The sequence below is a fragment of the Xiphias gladius genome, chromosome 21 (assembly GCF_016859285.1).
Source record: "Xiphias gladius isolate SHS-SW01 ecotype Sanya breed wild chromosome 21, ASM1685928v1, whole genome shotgun sequence".
Lineage (NCBI taxonomy): Eukaryota > Metazoa > Chordata > Actinopteri > Istiophoriformes > Xiphiidae > Xiphias > Xiphias gladius.
In genome coordinates this window covers 332386-352112 of record NC_053420.1, presented here as the reverse complement: position 1 = coordinate 352112, position 19727 = coordinate 332386, and the positions used below count along the sequence as shown (strand labels likewise).

The following is a 19727-nucleotide window of genomic DNA, read 5'->3' as shown; positions in this document are numbered from 1 at the left end:
TGTGACATCATTATTCATGGCGTCATTTTGTCTTCTCGTGAAGTAACGCGGCGTCCGGGCCAGACAGGTGTGTGTGTGACGTCACAGAAAATCACGGTGAAATGCGCCGTTGCTGCGTCTGTCAGCACGTCTACTGTTGCCGTTTACGTTCAGCAGAATATTTACGTTCTCCTCGGGAAAGTCGAACTTTACGACTCGAAGTGCTGGAGCAGAAAGACGAACCGCGCAGACTCAGAAACAGGTGGCAGACGTCATTAACTACAAGGTAAAGGGAGAATCGTCCGGATGGAAACGTGTCCTAACATCTCCGTGACAGCTGCCCCTGCTCCCGCTGCAGCTGCCAGCAGCCCCCGGCTGTCTGCTGCGACGTTGTCAGCCTGCACGCTGCCCAGTCCCACGGAGAGACAATCCCACCAGACTCCATTCAGAAATCAGGCACTTTAACGTGGCCTTACTCACCGGCCAACATCCGCACCGGCCAAATAGATATTTCAAGCGACACTGCTGTGTTTTACAGCGGGGCACATGCGTTACATCAACTCGTGGTTAATTTTTAAAAATACTCTGAACTTTAAATACCGGTTCGACTTCTGTTCCCACCGGGTCTTTTCAGACACAACCTGCCATGGAGGGCGGTGGCGAGCAGCCCGGAGCGAACCTTAACTAAACCTTAACTAAAATTTATTGCAAGTAACTTCCTTCAGGTGGATTATAAATCCGCCGAATTTACCCGTAGACTAAATCCGTTTGCACAAATTTGTCAGCCATGTTTGAACGAGAGCGCAAGTTTAGCAAAAAGCAGGACTGTTTTGACTGTCAGATATTTGAATGGAGTTTGGTTTGACCTTCTCTCCCAAGAAAGGCACGTCTCTCGAAGCAGCGCAGTCCTACAGAGAACCGACTGGAACTTCACCGTCCGCGGAGAGAAATGCGTCAGAACATGCTCGGTACCCCGGCGGCGGTAGCCCGCCAGCAGCCGCCTCGCCTTACCTGACTCTCGGTCTAGGGTCGCCGGGATCGGGCGGCGGTTGCCATTTTAAGCGGTTTACTTTGCTGCCAAAAATGACATCGATCCCGTCGACTGTCGATTCCAGGTCGGTGTATCCGAACACATGAACGGGCTCCGGGCGCCGGTCCGGGCGGTACTCCTCACATTCAGGCGGTAGAACCGGATCACCGGCTCCGCTGCGTCAGCCTCTGCTTACGGGTTAAACAATGCAGCCCTCGGTGCGAGGTGGCTCCGGTGCCTCTGGAACCCGGTCCCTGGCGACGGTTTCGGCTTTGCGTCAGCCTCTCCTCGGCAGCAGCGGACCAGCGCCGTCAAGTCCGCGGTAAAGACGCAGACAGCTTCCGGCCACGCTTCCAAAATAAAGCGAATCTGGACTAAAACTCCCCAGATCCCAACCTAAGCTCCGCTCACTCACTGCATGTCGCGGTCTTCATCAGCGGATGGAGTTTGCTAAGTTAACGAAAGTGATTACGTGGACCGTGAGTGAAGACTCTTTCTTTTAAGGTCAAGAGTGAACCAGATGAACCTCAATGAGACAAATAAATAAAATAAAATCAGTTCATCCAGTGTTTATAGCATTAAATATTAAAACAAATTGACTCAGACTAAATAAAAATTGGAAGTGGATCAGTCAAGGCAAGTTAACCTGTGTAGCACATTTCATACACAAAGGCAATTCAAAGTGAATTCAAAACGTTTTAAAAGAAATTATTTTTAAAAAAAACAGCATAAAAACATTCAAATGCAAATTTAAAAGAATAGAAACGGGTTTTAAAGAAATATTGAAAAGTTAAGAGCGGGGGGGGGGGGTCCTGATGAGTGTTTAAAACCAGTACAGACCAGAAAAGGTTTTCCTAAACATTTATTCAAGAGTTTAAATTCAATATGGATAATGATATTTATTATTATGAAAAATTAAAAATATAAAATAAGACTAGTACAACCTTGGTCATATTTTACAAAAATAAAATCCTTAAATAAATATTTGTAAATATTGATAAATATTTTATCAATATAATAATAATAATAATAATAATAATAATAATAATAATAATAAATCTATAAATGAAATAAAGAAAGACAATGTTTTGTTTTTTTTCAAGAGTAGATGTCAAAATAAAATTTCTTCCGGTCCCAGGCTGATGCTGTGCGACTTGACTGAGCTTCAGTTTCTGGAGGAAAGAGGAGAAACGGCGACACCTGGCGGAGAAAACCTTCATCGCAGAGCAGCCCAGTCAACATAACAACAGTGTTGGAGCGAGAGAGTAACTGAGTACATTTACTCGTACTGCTCTTAAGTACAGTGTTGACGTTCTTGTGCTTGACGTGAGTACTTCCGGTCAGTGCTGCGCTCCACCTGACCTCCTCCACTTTCTGAGGGACGTGTTTTTAACTTTTTACTGCCCGACAGTTTATAGAAATGTTAGACTTTATTCCACCTCGTCCAGCTGCAACAGTAAAACACCACTTACACGTCGCGGAACGCAGCAGCAGCAATAATAACCTCGCAGTACAAACAGTATGTACATGGATGTAGAATGTTCTGGTGGTTTCAATACTTTTAGTTCACTCTCATGATTTATTTTATTTATTGTCTGTCATTCCCCTCGTTCCCAGTTTGTCCGTCTACCTGTCGGTGCGTGTGTACTGGTCTGGCTGGCCGGGCGTGGTGGTCCGGGCCTCCCCCTGCCGCCAGTCCTCCCGCACACCTGAGGCTCGTCCGCTAGTCAACGCCTGCAGCACGTGGCACATCCAGCACCGGGATGTGCCACGCTCCGGTCTTCGCCGGATCCTTCAGTTTGCCGCCGTGGTCCTGACGGAACGGCCAAGCCTCAGTCTCCAGTGACGGTTTCCTCCTGTCTCATCCCGTGTTTCCCTGTGCTCCGGGTCCGGGTCTGTGCCCCTGTTCGGCCTGAACCCCAGAGATCCCTGAGGTTATCAAATCTTATTTGATATGCATCAAGATGATGTAAACAGATGCAAATATATAGTACGATCATTTTCATTTCTCATGTCTTTAGTTTTTCTGGAAATATTGGGGGGGGGGTGTAATTTAATCCTAATTGTTCATTGTACGTATTTGCGTTTTCATCCTGGTTATTTTACGTCTTGCTGCCGCCTGGATTATTTCTTGTATAATGTCATATACAGATGTGATGCATCAAATAATAACTCGTCTCCTCCCTCGACCGGCCCCGGTGTGGAGGGTCACGAAGGTCTAGTATCACAGGACAGGAAATCAAATCTAGAATCTTTCCTCAGTAATAAAGCAACAAAACAGCAGGATTAGTCCTTTATTTCTCTTCAGCACGTTTCTGCGTCAGGATCTGATTTTATTCAGCTGAGTCTGAACACGTTCATCAGAACGATCAGCGCTTTAAAAGCCACAAAGAGAAACCACAGCACAGTCAGACATAAACGAAAAGAGTCTGATTTCGATTTTAGTCTGGATTATTTACAGTGGAAGTCTAAAGTGCTCCGAGATCGAAACGTCAGTTCACTGGCGTAAGGCTTCGGTTGAGCCTCCGTGTGACTCGTTAGAGCCGGATGCTCCTCGTAAAAAGTCCAAACAAAGTTATTCCCCATCGTTTTAATGTCAGAGGCCCCGTGTCCCACCGTCTCCTGCCTGTTGGTTGATACACCTCGTCCTCTCACACAGGAACCTTCTGATCTGGTACATTCAGCTGTCACTATCGATGACCCTGTAATTATCTCACGCTTTCTAATAATTAGACCTTCTGCGTCTCTTAGTTAACCGGTGTCGCAAGGACAAGAAAGGTAACGTGAGGTATGGAGGTCGTAAATATAGTTTGCGTATATTATGACTACAGGTAATTAGTATCTTGCGTTTACAAGAAAAAAGGCCTGTACTTTGTAATAATGAGAGTTGAGACGCTTTCACGTAATAATGATTTTTGTACATCGTAATAAACTCGGTTAACACGTCGTCACCTCAAGAACTGAATCCTGTAAGTCCAGGACCTTGTGTGGTTTTCATGTTCTAAAACGTGGTTTTCACCTGTTTGGAAGTTTTACATGTTGGTGAGTCTTTCCCTCCTGTGAAATCCTCATCCACAGACGCACAGACGAGATTCAGGCACAAGTTCCGTTTGTTTGAACAGACGACAACAATTTCTGCATCAATAAAGGGTCTGACACGTGTGTCTTCACCCGTCGGAGCTTTTGGGTGAAGCCCATGTCAAGCCTCAGTTTCAAATCTCTCCTTGTCACTACAAGATAACAGAATTAGAGGGATGAGAAAATACAAGATCGGTGTCTTTGTAATTACGGGACACTGATCTCGTATTAGAGAAAAACCGCGGGACACGTCTGCTTAACCGGGGTCAGAAAAGTCCGAGCAAAGATCCAGACACAAGCAACAAATCCTGTAACTGAGGTCTTTTTTCTAAACTGTGCATCTGCTGCAAAACAAAGTCCAATGTCCTAAATCCACATACACCCTCCGTTGCCTAAAGGCACCATGGGAGGACTGACGTCTGAGGACAGTCCTCCCGCTTCACTACATTGAGAATTCAGTCTAGATCATCACGTCGATTCCGCCTCACATCTAACCAAAACTAAAAACAGAATCAGGAGAACTATCGGTCTCTGCGGTTGCTGTCCACGTCCATGGGGATCCGTCCATCGCGTACCATGCGTCCAACACTGGGGGTCAGACACTAAGTTGTCCGAGTCTCTGCCTGTTTCCAGGTGTCATCGCTGGACGTTTCCTCCCATGGTCGCGCTTTCAGAGCTCGACTCCTGAGAGACGTCACAGCTGTTCCGTCCAGCTGTCAACATCTGGGCAGTGTGTCTTCCCTGTGTCTCTGCCTGTCCCCTGCGTGTCCTGTAAACATGTGGACAGTCTGGCTCTCAGTTCGCTGTCTCCTGTCTCCAGGACGGCAGCTCCGTCTCTACACCTCCTTCTCCTCTTTGCTGTGAAAAGACGTCCGTCTCAGATTCTCCTTCACTTTAACGAACTCCGGAGCTTTCAGGTTTTCCTCCTGCTCCTTCTCCTGCTGTTTCTCCAGCTGCAACATGAAGACAGAAAAACAATCAGGGACACGGAAGCTCAGGAACATTCACGTACCTGATGTCGTGCAGGGACGGGGACACGTCCTGGGTAAAATTCCTCTGTCTGTCGTGACCGGATGTGATGCATCCGACCGCTGGTTTTTTACGAGACACATCTAAAGCGGCTCTGGACAGGACCGTCAGATCTGAACGTCCCTCCCTGGCTGACATTACTAGCGCTCTCCGTACGTTCATCGCGTTTGATGCGTTTCATTCTTCGCCTTGCCGGCAGCTCTAGTGACGGCAGGTCAGCCGGTGTCAGCAGCTGCTGGACGGATGCAACGTCTGGTTCAAACATTGGTGACGACCAGAGGATGAATCCTAGTGACTTTGGGGATCGTACGACTCTGACAACAATCTCTGATAAGAGCCTCAGTTTACGTCTAAAATCTGACTCGTTAAAGATGTCACTGCAGAAATCACAGCTGTGTGTGTGTGTGTGTGTGTGTGTGTGTGTGTGTGTGTGTGTGTGTGTGTGTGTGTCACCTCCTCCAGCTTCTTGTGTCTCTTCAGCAGCTCGGCCTCCAGAGGAGAAATCTTCCTTCGGGCTTCTTCCTCCCGTTTCCTCTGTTTGATCAGCTGATCTCTTTTCCTGGACTCCAGCACTCGGTGCAGCTCCGGCTTCATCTCCACGCTGACGCCTCCTCTGTACAAGTACACACATTTCCTACGTCACACAGCGTACACCCCCGTCAACGGCGTTACGACAACTCAGGCTTTCCAGCCGTTATTTACATTTACATGGAGAAAAAATAAATAATTAGACTAACTAAATGAATCATGAGTCTTGTTGTTGAACTAAATTTAAACAAAATTTCTGACTCGTCCAGCAGCTGAACTCACTCCTGTCGTTTCTTTCTACAGCGGAAATCAAACATTGTTTGGAAAGTTGGTCCCGACTCTGCTGCTGAAGTTCACAGAAATGTGTTGCACCACTTTGTCGATTTTGTTGTCGTTTCGCCATCTTACCGTCGTGTGTTTCTATCTCTGAACTTTCCACTTCATTGATTTAAAAACATCTTGCAAAAAAGAGCCGAGTGTTTCCCCTGAAAGGGATTTGAAATATACAGCAAACTTGCACAGTGTGTTGTTTAACCTTATGTAGTGTGTATTAATATGTTTGTGTGTATCTGAATGAGAGAACGGTGAAGTGTGTTTCCGTGTGGTAGTCAGTGTTTCATCCAGCAGAGGGCAGTCCGTTATAATGAAACATTAACCGGTGAACACACACAGCTGACTTATTCAACTCAACTGCGTAGGATTGTCCTTTTAAAACGAGGTCGAATCTGAACTGATAGAAATCCTGTGAATTCATCACGTCCAGCACCGTTTCAAATGGGAAAATTCACACAGATGTAAACTCGTTTCGTTTTCAAGGTTCACGTGTGAAGACAACCATGTCAGACCTTCATCAAATTTAAAACTCACAGAAAGACGTGTGGATTTTGCTGATTGAACATCTGACAAGACTAATTTCCAATGTGCTCTTTTTGCAGGGGCTGAAAATCTAAATGCTAATACCTGACATTACATCATCAGTGTATCCGGTGCGTGGTTATCATTCCATTTGCACCTCTGACTGTTTTTCTTTTCACTTTTTTGTTACCAGGAACATTTTTTCTGACACAAAACACAAAACCGTCTTAACTCAAGGTCCAGCTACGGCTTTGTGAAGGAGATGCAGCAGCTTTTCTCTGACGTTCAGGTTTTAATAGAGTTTTATGCGGTTTATGTAACAGCTGAAGATGTTAATGACTGTGTGTTTCATTTGTGTGTTTTTCTGGTCCTCCTCCAGCTTTAGTTTTCCTCCTGAATGACAAAACTGAAAAGAGAAGTCGACCTTGCCCACAGGGTTAAAGCCGCGCAAGTGAATGAGCGACTGTGCGGTGGCGATGTGAAAACTTTCCCAGCGTCCTCGGCGGTGGAGGCCCGTGAGGTGGGAGGCTGTTGCTTAGCAGCGTCTGTTTGTTTCTTCAGAAACTTCACACAATCTGAGCTCGACGGTCGAGACGGAGCAGCAGCAAAGAGCGATTCTCTCCCGGTAATTAAAGACCAGAAAATCCTGCCCTCTGATTGGTCGGCAGGGGTCAGTTAAATGATGATACGGGTCAGCAGATGTTGCTTGAGTCCAGACCGGAAACATATTTTCAGTTGGAGCCGCTTCGACAGATTAAGGTCATCAACCCTCGATAATCTGGACCAACTGCTCACATGGACGAGTTCATCAGAAAAATCGGTCCCGATGTGTCCGTGACTCCTCGAGACTCGGCGAACGAAATCCTGCAGAAGCTCTGATGTCTAGTTTCAGGGTGAAGCAAGGACACACTGTCCCATGAACGTCACCGTTCCTCCGCATCAGGCCAACATGGAGGCTTCTTGTGTTTGTCCTGAAATACCCTCACTTCAACAATGTCCCCACTGACCACGACTTGTCCAAACTTTCCAAAAACAAATAAAACTTTTTTTCAAAAAGTCCACGCTACATAAAAATGTCCCCACTTTCCAAAATTGTCCTCACACAGATGTGCTCAGCTTCTAAACATGTCCTTACTGTCCACAAGTGCTCTCACTCTGCTAAAATGTCCTTACGTGTCTGAAAGTTCCCCTCCCTCTAAAATGTCCTCACTAGCCTGAAATGTCCCCAGTGTCTACAAATGCCCCTGCTTCCCAAAAACATTCCCACTTACAACAAATGTCCTCAGTTCTGACAAATTTCTGTGTCCTCACAAGCACGTGTCCTCAAACTCACTTTTACCTTTTGTAGCTGCTCAGCAGCTCCCGGTGAAGCTCCTGGTGACTTTTTGAAGCTTTGACGGGATTCAGCAGTTTCTTGGGTTTTATGAGGTCGTCCTCCTCGTCTCCCTCCAAGTAGTCGGGCTGGGGGACGTAGCTGGGCACCGGGGACGGTGTCCTGTGGACGCCCTCAGACCGGTGCTGCTGCAGGTCTGCATACGCTGAGGCTACGGACGCAAGGACAGAGCGGACAGGATTATCAGAACTCTGAGAGTCAATTTCTAAAACCTGGATCCCGACTACGTGCTTAGCTCCACAAAGAATAAATAAATCATCTGGATGTTTGTTCACATCGTAGCCGCAATGAACACTGCGGCCTGAAGGGGACGCCGGCAGGACTTCAGACGTTAACTGTAGTTATTTGACGATGCCGTGCTGTTTGACGGGATGAAGCTGGGTGTGTTTTTGAACACGGATGTCCATGTTTTTCAGGTTTTATTTTCCTAACTGACTCTGTCTCCGAGTCTCTGTCCATCCTCCCTGTTTGTCTGACAGAAGAAAGAACAGATTAACAAGCAACTGATCTGAGTCCTCAGATATTCTGGGAGACAGAGATCAGATGTCATAGACTTCACTTCACACAATGACCTCTTTCTCAAGTGCAACCAGAGACCAACATCCACTGCTGCTTCATATTTCAGAAAAATTAAATGAGCTCTGGATGTTTGGTCGTCAGCTCGTCTCCGTCAGAAACGCAAGGACAGCTACTGTACATGACCAAAATTATGTGGACAGCTGCTGTAACAGCAGGAGCTGAACCTGCCCCCTGCGGACAGCAGAGCATCGGGGATCAGGTCTGGCTCACAGTCGCTGTTCCAGTCCATCCCCCGGGTGTTGGATGGGGCTGAGGTCAGGACTCTGCGCAGGAGCTGGAAACCAACCAAAACGTTTCTGCTGCTCTAGAGTCTGATGCCTTTGTCCTTTACACAGCTCCTGTTGACACCGGGCGTTTTGCTCGTGAGCGTAAAATCCAAACATCTGCTGCGTCGCAGAGCGCTGCATCATCTGACACTAAATCTGCAACAGTCAAGCCGGTAATTGATTAGTCAATCAACGCGGCATTAATTGGCAACTATTCTGATAATCCGAGAAGACTTGAATCGAGGGCAACTGGACTTGGTTTTAAATCCAAGTGGCTTCTTCAGTTCTAATCTGATAAACGATTAATAGTGTGAAAAAGAAGCGAAACCTCTGATCCTTCTCTGGCGTTTCTCTAATGGCTTTTCTCTTTTCTTTATCACTTCCCTTTTGAGGCCACACGATCAGAGTCTGTATAATTAGGTTTTGTTACAGTGAGGAAAATTAAAGACTCGGTAAAGAGGATAGGCAGACACGTTACATGGTCAATTACAACGGGGAGCTGCGTTTAGCACAATACAACATGCAGGGAGTAGAAATCAGGAGGCAGAGTTCAGAGTCGTTATCGCAGCGGGAGAAAACGTGGTCTTAAACTGGGCTTTTACAAAGGTTTCAGTCCGGGTTCAGGGCAAATCACAGCACTGAGACAGCTGGGAAAGGGATAAAAAGCTTCCTGGATCTGCACCAAAATTTAATGGGTCCTTTCCTGGTCCATGCTCCATCCCTCCACCAAGTTTGGGCCGAATCGGTTCCGAATTTTTTGCGTAATCCCGCTGACAAACGACCAAACCGACAAACGGACACGGCCGAAACCAGAACCTCCTTGGAGGAGGTAACTACGGCTGTTTTTCTGGAGAGATGACGCACGCTGACGCTAGTAAACAGAAAGGTTTCCCACGCTGACAAGCTGACCTGTGTCAACCTGTTGCCAGTGGTGAAGACAACGTGTGTGTGTTTTGATGTGTGTCATAAAGCCGCCAGTGTGTGTGGTGTTGGTGTCACACTAGGACCTCTATAGCTCGACAGGTAGAAAACATATATATACTTTCATTTGTGCATATTTTGATATAGATAATGTCCGAGTTGAATAAAAACAAACCTGGCAAAGAAGATTACAATATTATGATGGAGGCGTGGAGGGGTTGTGACGACGCGAAGCTTTGCCACGGCTGCATTGCGCTTATGGCAGACGTTGGCATGTGTTTCAGTGTAACGTCAGTAGGTGGGGCTCAGCTCACACACAGGTTGGTGAACCGATGATACTGCCGGGATTTTTTGCATGTTTTTTCCCTCGCGCAAACTCGGTGTGGACCTATAAATGTCTGGAGTATTTCGAGTTTTCCAGTATTGGGTGTTGCCTGCCTTTCACACAAGCTTGCAGGACGCACTAATATGAAATACAGGTGTTACGTCGAAGTCTTTTTCCCCTTACCTTAACCTGAACCTAACCTTATCCAAACCCCAACCACCGGGGGAGGGGTAATGGGAGGGAAACACTATCTGAGGGGGGAAGAGACTTCGACACAAGAAGTCTACGGTCCGACTTTGGTAAGCGAACGAATCCGGCGAGCCCCGAAGCTCCCGAGTCGTCTCCTCAGTATTCTTTGGAGTACGAGCTGCAGTTTGACATGTACGGCGTCGGGAGTTTGTACGAGGGCTGGTATCAGCAGCAGCAGCAGAGTGGAGTCAAATTTGTGCAGGTTTGTAGTACTGAACAATCTCACTTTCGGCTATTTCCTGGAGAAAGAAGGTAGCGGTAGAAACGATTTGGTCGTTCATTTCGGGCCAGCGCTAACTGTTCACTGAACTGTGACAGAGGGCTGCCTCTCCTTCCCACAGCGGCTCAGAGTTTGATGACTACATGCACAAAGTAAGGCTTGTGGATTTCTGCAGACAGCCCGTCGCTGTGATTGTCAGCTGTGGTGCTGTTTCATCTCCCACACTAGTGCGTGGTCGCTCCAGAATGTGAAATCTCTGGCTCTTTAGCTGCCAAATGCTCCACCGTGTTCACCAGCTGGTCGCTGACTGTGTCTGTCGGCTGTTTGCTGCCGAGCAGGTAGTGGACAGTTTCTCTGAAAACAGCTGCAAATTCAGTAGGTTAATCATTGCTACAGACGCCAAATATACATTCTACACAAATATACTTTATGGCTGCTTAAAGTGATCACGGACTCAGTCTGCAACTTGTAACGTTATTCGAGAGTCGCAGAGTTTGCTCTGAAGATTAAACAGGACAACGGTCAGCTGACTCTGTCTGTGGGAGAAATGAACAGGACTGATGTAGGAAGCCGGGACGGACTTTGAGATGTTGTGGGGTTTCATATTGATTTGAGACAGGACGTGCAAACTAAACCCTCTCCGTAGTGTATCGACGTCTGTGAGTGCCTGTTATCTGGTTACAACCAGAAGCTGATTTCTGCCTCAGTCTGACTCCAGCTCAGCGAGGAGGAAATTTGATCACGTTACACTGGAATGACAAAAGATAATGTCTTTAGTCTTTAATTCATTCTTCCTGAGGAAATAAATCACAATTAAGTTAAGAAATCAGATCAAATCTGCCGCTGCAGCTTGCTCAAAGTATCTTAAACCAAAAAACATAATGACTTGGATCATCTGTCAGCTGAGAGCTAAAACTCATCCTGCACGTTTTTGACTCCGGGATCTGAAGTTTCCTGCCAATTACCGCATTTTACAAGATCTGCATGATGATATTGTTAAACCTAATCCACACTCACACCCCCCTTAATATGAAATGTACATGTTCTTTAACATTTCTAAATTCGAGTCTTCATTCTGGCCAGACTCTGAACAGAGAAGACTGCAGCGATAATAATAGTAACAGTGACTTCTGGCGATGTAGTTAATTGAAAATAAATCAAATTTCTCCCTTGTTTTTTTGTCTGTAGCTTCAGACTGAATAAACAGTTTGAAGAATCACTTTGGAATCTGATGTTTGTCATTTTATGATTTCTCAGTCTCACACACACAGATTCGATAACTGTTCAAACACAGCAGGTTGAACTCTGAACTCCACACAAACACTGTGGTCAAGCACGTACATGTTGCAAAGGACAAAATAGTCTGACTCAGGTCAAACTGTGCAGCTATTGTACCATATACCACAACTAAAACACCAGAGAATACTGAAGCAAACCAGAGCAAAAACAGAGAATACTAGTACGAACCGAGACTAAAACACTGGAGAATACTGGACTTGAACCAGGACTAAAACACCAGAGAATACTGGCCTGAACCACAACTAAAACACCAGAGATTACTGGACTTGAACCAGGACTAAATCAGCATAAAATACTGGACCAAACTACAACAAAAACACCAGAGTATATTTTACCAAACACAAACTAAAAAAAACACAGAATACTGGACCAAACCTGGACTGAAACACCAGATAATACCGGACCGAACGACGACTAAAACACCAGAGAATACTGGTCTGAACCAGGACTAAAACACCAGAGATTACTGGACTTGAACCAGGACTAAAACACCAGCGAATACTGGACTTGAACCACGACTAAAACACCAGAGAATACTGGTACGAACCATGACTAAAGAACCAGAGAATACTGGTACGAACCATGACTAAAGAACCAGAGAATACTGGTATGAACCATGACTAAAGAACCAGAGAATACTGGACTTGAACCAGGACTAAAACACCAGCGAATACTGGACTTGAACCAGGACTAAAACACCAGCGAATACTGGACTTGAACCAGGACTAAAACACCAGAGAATACTGGACTGAACCACAACTAAAATACCAGGGAATACTGGTACGAACCATGACTAAAGAACCAGAGAATACTGGACTTGAACCATGACTAAAACACCAGAGAATACTGGACTTGAACCAGGACTAAAACACCAGAAAATACTGGACCGTACCACGACTAAAATACCAGAGAATACTGGACTTGAACCAGGACTAAAACACCGGAGAATACTGGACTGAACCACAACTAAAACACCAGAGAATACTGGACTTGAACCAGGACTAAAACACCAGAGAATACTGGTAAGAACCATGACTAAAGAACCAGAGAATACTGGTACGAACCATGACTAAAGAACCAGAGAATACTGGACTTGAACCATGACTAAAACACCAGAGAATACTGGACTCAAACCAGGACTAAAAAACCAGAAAATACTGGACCGTACCACGACTAAAATACCAGAGAATACTGGACTCAAACCAGGACTAAAACACCAGAAAATACTGGACCGTACCACGACTAAAATACCAGAGAATACTGGACTTGAACCATGACTAAAACACCAGAGAATACTGGTACGAACCATGACTAAAGAACCAGAGAATACTGGACTTGAACCATGACTAAAACACCAGAGAATACTGGACTCGAACCAGGACTAAAACACCAGAAAATACTGGACCGTACCACGACTAAAATACGTACATGTTGCAAAGGACAAAATAGTCTGACTCAGGTCAAACTGTGCAGCTATTGTACCATATACCACAACTAAAACACCAGAGAATACTGAAGCAAACCAGAGCAAAAACAGAGAATACTAGAGACTAAAACACTGGAGAATACTGGACTTGAACCAGGACTAAAACACCAGAGAATACTGGCCTGAACCACAACTAAAACACCAGAGATTACTGGACTTGAACCAGGACTAAATCAGCATAAAATACTGGACCAAACTACAACAAAAACACCAGAGTATATTTTACCAAACACAAACTAAAAAAAACACAGAATACTGGACCAAACCTGGACTGAAACACCAGATAATACCGGACCCAACGAGCAGCGACTAAAACACCAGAGAATACTGGTCTGAACCAGGACTAAAACACCAGAGATTACTGGACTTGAACCAGGACTAAAACACCAGCGAATACTGGACTTGAACCACGACTAAAACACCAGAGAATACTGGTACGAACCATGACTAAAGAACCAGAGAATACTGGTACGAACCATGACTAAAGAACCAGAGAATACTGGTATGAACCATGACTAAAGAACCAGAGAATACTGGACTTGAACCAGGACTAAAACACCAGCGAATACTGGACTTGAACCAGGACTAAAACACCAGCGAATACTGGACTTGAACCAGGACTAAAACACCAGAGAATACTGGACTGAACCACAACTAAAATACCAGGGAATACTGGTACGAACCATGACTAAAGAACCAGAGAATACTGGACTTGAACCATGACTAAAACACCAGAGAATACTGGACTTGAACCAGGACTAAAACACCAGAAAATACTGGACCGTACCACGACTAAAATACCAGAGAATACTGGACTTGAACCAGGACTAAAACACCGGAGAATACTGGACTGAACCACAACTAAAACACCAGAGACACACTAAAACACCAGAGAATACTGGTAAGAACCATGACTAAAGAACCAGAGAATACTGGTACGAACCATGACTAAAGAACCAGAGAATACTGGACTTGAACCATGACTAAAACACCAGAGAATACTGGACTCAAACCAGGACTAAAAAACCAGAAAATACTGGACCGTACCACGACTAAAATACCAGAGAATACTGGACTCAAACCAGGACTAAAACACCAGAAAATACTGGACCGTACCACGACTAAAATACCAGAGAATACTGGACTTGAACCATGACTAAAACACCAGAGAATACTGGTACGAACCATGACTAAAGAACCAGAGAATACTGGACTTGAACCATGACTAAAACACCAGAGAATACTGGACTCGAACCAGGACTAAAACACCAGAAAATACTGGACCGTACCACGACTAAAATACCAGAGAATACTGGACTTGAACCAGGACTAAAACACCAGAAAATACTGGACCGTACCACGACTAAAATACCAGAGAATACTGGACTTGAACCATGACTAAAACACCAGAGAATACTGGTACGAACCATGACTAAAGAACCAGAGAATACTGGTACGAACCATGACTAAAGAACCAGAGAATACTGGACTTGAACCATGACTAAAACACCAGAGAATACTGGACTTGAACCAGGACTAAAACACCAGAAAATACTGGACCGTACCACGACTAAAATACCAGAGAATACTGGACTTGAACCAGGACTAAAACACCAGAAAATACTGGACCGTACCACGACTAAAATACCAGAGAATACTGGACTTGAACCATGACTAAAACACCAGAGAATACTGGTACGAACCATGACTAAAGAACCTGAGAATACTGGTACGAACGATGACTAAAACACCAGAGAATACTGGACTTGAACCAGAACTAAAACACCAGAGAATACTGAACTGAACCACAACTAAAATACCAGGGAATACCGGTACGAACCATGACAAAAGAACCAGAGAATACTGGACTTGAACCAGGACTAAAACACCAAAGAATACTGGTAAGAACCATGACTAAAACACCAGAAAATACTGGACCGTACCACGACTAAAACACCAGAGAATACTGGACTTGAACCAGGACTAAAAACAGAGAGAGAATGGTACGAACCATGACTAAAGAACCAGAGAATACTGGTACGAACCATGACTAAAGAACCAGAGAATACTGGACTTGAACCAGGACTAAAACACCAGAGAATACTGGACTTGAACCAGGACTAAAACACCAGAAAATACTGGACCGTACCACGACTAAAATACCAGAGAATACTGGACTCAAACAAGGACTAAAACACCGGAGAATACTGGACCGTACCACGACTAAAATACCAGAGAATACTGGACTTGAACCATGACTAAAACACCAGAGAATACTGGTAAGAACCATGACTAAAGAACCTGAGAATACTGGTACGAACGATGACTAAAACACCAGAGAATACTGGACTTGAACCAGAACTAAAACACCAGAGAATACTGAACTGAACCACAACTAAAATACCAGGGAATACCGGTACGAACCATGACAAAAGAACCAGAGAATACTGGACTTGAACCAGGACTAAAACACCAGAGAATACTGGAGCAAACCAGAACAAAAACACCGGAGTATACTACACCAAACCATGACTAAAACACCAGAGAATACTGGTACGAACCATGACTAAAGAACCAGAGAATACTGGTACGAACCATGACTAAAACACCAGAGAATACTGGACTTGAACCGGGACTAAAACACCAGGGAATACTGGTACGAACCATGACAAAAGAACCAGAGAATACTGGACTTGAACCATGACTAAAACACCAGAGAATACTGGACTTGAACCAGGACTAAAACACCAGAAAATACTGGACCGTACCACGACTAAAACACCAGAGAATACTGGACTTGAACCGGGACTAAAACACCAGGGAATACTGGACTCAAACCATGACAAAAGAACCAGAGAATACTGGACTTGAACCAGGACTAAAACACCAAAGAATACTGGTAAGAACCAGGACTAAAACACCAGAAAATACTGGACCGTACCACGACTAAAACACTGGAGAATACTGGACTTGAACCAGGACTAAAACACCGGAGAATACTGGACTGAACCACAACTAAAACACCAGAGAATACTGGACTTGAACCAGGACTAAAACACCAGAGAATACTGGTAAGAACCATGACTAAAGAACCAGAGAATACTGGACTTGAACCGGGACTAAAACACCAAAGAATACTGGTAAGAACCATGACTAAAACACCAGAAAATACTGGACCGTACCACGACTAAAACAGCAGAGAATACTGGACTTGAACCAGGACTAAAACACCAAAGAATACTGGTAAGAACCATGACTAAAACACCGGAGAATACTGGACTGAACCACAACTAAAACACCAGAGAATACTGGACTTGAACCAGGACTAAAACACCAGAGAATACTGGTAAGAACCATGACTAAAGAACCAGAGAATACTGGACTTGAACCGGGACTAAAACACCAAAGAATACTGGTAAGAACCATGACTAAAACACCAGAAAATACTGGACCGTACCACGACTAAAACACCAGAGAATACTGGACTTGAACCAGGACTAAAACACCAAAGAATACTGGTAAGAACCATGACTAAAACACCGGAGAATACTGGACTGAACCACAACTAAAACACCAGAGAATACTGGACTTGAACCAGGACTAAAACACCAGAGAATACTGGTAAGAACCATGACTAAAACAGCAGAGAATACTGGAGCAAACCAGAACAATAACACCGGAGTATACTACACCAAACCATGTCTAAAACAACAGAGAATACTGGACCGAACCGGAACTAAAAAAAACCCAGAGAAACCTGGACTGAAACAGCTATGTATGCATGACTCCAAATTCCATAATTGTTCTGATGACAAAAACTGTGAAAATCTTTCATTCTATAACACACTCAGCATAGTAAATTGATTTGAACTCCCAGTCAGATCCAGTTTCCCTGCCAGCAGTGACTTCATCTTCTCCGTTTCGTCCTGCCCTCACCTCGTCCACACCAGCCTCATGCCGATTTAACACCACGCTGCTCTCCACACAGGACTCAAGACTGAATTATTCATGAGATGTAATTTATAAAGGCAGAATATACAAACCAAGTACTCTGCCATGGTGCAGTTTCAAGCGACTTCACTTGAAAATTTAACATTTAAATATTGTACTTTTTACAGCTGTAGTTACTAATTAGGAATAGTTTATAGGTAGTAACATTTTACACACGAAACCAGTGATAAACTCATAAAATACGATGCATTGACATAAAACTAAACAACACTATACTGAGGAAGTTAAAATGACCAACTACAGTATTATAATTCTGCTCACACACACACTTTAAACGTATCAGTAAAAATAACCAAATAATAAAATATACTACATCGTGATATAATACTCACAAAGCCACTTTTCTGCAAAATGATTACTCTCACTTTTTATAAGTTACTTTGCTGATAATACTTCTGTACTTAAGTTTAGAATGCAAGACTATGGGAGTATTTTACTCTCTGGTATATTGATCGACGAAAGTTTTTAAGATCTATGAACTAATGACTTCTTAAAACAGCAAATAATCTCCATCTTAATGAGTAATTTATTCCTGCATATGTGAATCAATTATGTCGATTGTAGTTCCAAAATAACAGCTCAACAAGTTTATTTTCACTTAAAAACATTTTGTTTTAAGAAATTTTTTCTTACTTTTAGAAAATTTCTGTTTTTGTTTTGGGTTTCATTCTGTCATAAAACAACTTACACATAACACACTTTTCTATATATTCACTAAAAGACACAGACTCGGTCCAACCTTAAACATGGATATGGAGAAAAACCATTCAGTAAAGTTGAACTTATTTCCATGGTTGTTAGGAAAATGTCCTCACTTTTCTTCTCGCTTTAATGCAAATGCAGTTATTTGTAGTATTTGGACAGTAAAGCACATTCAGTTTCCTCTTTTTTTGTTAGTTTGTTTGACGGTACACGTCAATCAGCAGAACATTAAGACTGTAAATCGGCCACATTTAGTCCAGAATTTACATCTGCTGATGTTTAAATCAACCTGAAGAATAAAACCACTAGTCTTACAGAATTATTACACACAACATAATAAATAAACAGTGAGGTACACACCCACCAGTAAACACGGCATCAGTATCATTGTAACACGCGTCAGTTCTACACAACTCAGAAACAAAGGTTAAAAACTCCAGAGGGATCCAGGATCAGAGTCAGTCCTCCTCTGGTTCTTACCAGACTTTACCATCCCCTGTTCAGGGCTGCTGATCCTCCTCTGATCCATCTGATCTGGTCCTGACGATCCTCATGTGTTTCAGACTGTGAGAGTCTTCATGCTGTCTGTCCAAGCAGCAGCAGCAGCAGCAGCCTCACTCCTCTCCTCTGTCTGAATCATGCCGAGTGTAAAACAACGGTCACATGATCCGCTCAGTGTTTCCTCCTCCTCCTTCTCCTCCTCCTCCTCCTCCTCCCACACTGCTGTCAGCTTCTGTTCATTTTCCAGATCCAGCAGGTTTCAGAGTTCCGGTTTTCAGAGACCTTTCAGACAGTAGAGTCTGGATGTCTTGGGACGACCTGCTGGTGGCGCCGAAAAGGCCTCGTGCTGCTCGGTAACCTTCAGCTCTTTGGATTGGGATATTTTCTGGGACCAGGTGGAACATCTGGAGCCTGATATTCAGATTGAATCAGCATCTGTGTGAATCACTTCTGAGAGTAAGGCTGGATCACCAACCGGACTAAGTGGGTAACTGACCAGGGGCCCCGGACCCCCAGGCTCAACGTGTGTTCATTGGAGTTTGGCTATTTTTTACCTGCACATTTATTAAGGAACTCGAACCCCTATAACACAGGATCTACCGCGGTGGAGTAGTGGCCTATCCTGAGACCCTGTCTTGTAGAGGGGCCCCCTGCTCGCAAGGCACATATTCCCACGTAAAGCGGCGTTCAATAACACTACAGGGCCCCCCAACGGGCTAATGTGGCCCTGCCTATAACACTGTCAGACCCCTGATGGACAGTTTAATAGAAAAAGGATGAAAATCGATGCAGCGGAGGCAGAGTTACTGTCTGCTCGGAGAGCTGCAGAGTCCGAGGCTGGTTCTGCCGTAGAGTCGGTCTTACAGGGCTGGTCAGTGTGGACTCCACAGCATTAGTGCATTAATAATGCAGTCGTTTGTCCCTGAATATACATAAATACAGCAGAGCCTTCGGTTATATTAATAAATCCAGGTTATTTGATCTGCCGTGAGAAATGTCTGTTTCACGTGATACAACCTCACAAAAGGAGTGTGGATGTGACCAAAGGTTCCGCTCTAGACCCGGATATGAAAGATACAGCACCTGTAGACCTGGGAGGGTCATTTTCCCAGCATGCATCTCTCTCAGGCAGGATGAACGTGTTCGGTTCAACATCATAGTTAAGCCTCACCGCACCTTCGGTCATGGCTGAGAGTGTACACCTAATGTTAATAGTCTGTGTGATCCCCAGAGTTCAGACTGCAGTTAATTCTGCCAGCTGGATTCACACAGACCA

General features: G+C 44.5%; 2 protein-coding genes and 1 long non-coding RNA gene across 7 annotated transcripts in view; 1 reads left to right on the top strand and 2 right to left on the bottom strand.

Annotated features, from left to right (window-relative positions):
- Positions 1-1291, bottom strand: part of pik3c2b (phosphatidylinositol-4-phosphate 3-kinase, catalytic subunit type 2 beta) — a 48675-nt gene extending 47384 nt beyond the window's left edge. Inside the window, exon 1 of the mRNA XM_040159506.1 lies at positions 991-1291. The gene's annotated coding sequence lies outside the window, so the exon portion shown is untranslated. The remainder of the gene's footprint in view (positions 1-990) is intronic.
- Positions 1292-2233: 942 nt separating this feature from the next.
- On the top strand, positions 2234-7881 carry LOC120807451. 5 transcript variants are annotated; one of them, XR_005709826.1, is made up of 4 exons: positions 2234-2335; positions 2627-2943; positions 5579-5737; positions 6879-7881. It is a non-coding gene; the product is annotated as an uncharacterized LOC120807451 (long non-coding RNA). The 5 variants fall into 5 exon arrangements; XR_005709823.1 differs by lacking the exon at positions 5579-5737 and having other exon boundaries at positions 6879-7874; XR_005709825.1 differs by lacking the exon at positions 5579-5737 and having other exon boundaries at positions 2627-2999; positions 6879-7874.
- On the bottom strand, positions 3053-18571 carry si:ch211-236d3.4 (protein FAM107B). Its single transcript, XM_040159505.1, has 4 exons — positions 18431-18571; positions 7839-8043; positions 5570-5729; positions 3053-5040 (listed from the first exon to the last, which is right to left on the bottom strand). The coding sequence occupies exons 1-4, from the start codon at positions 18477-18479 to the stop codon at positions 4924-4926; spliced, it is 531 nt and encodes a 176-aa protein (XP_040015439.1). The 5' UTR covers positions 18480-18571; the 3' UTR covers positions 3053-4923.
- Between the last annotated feature and the right edge of the window lie 1156 nt (positions 18572-19727).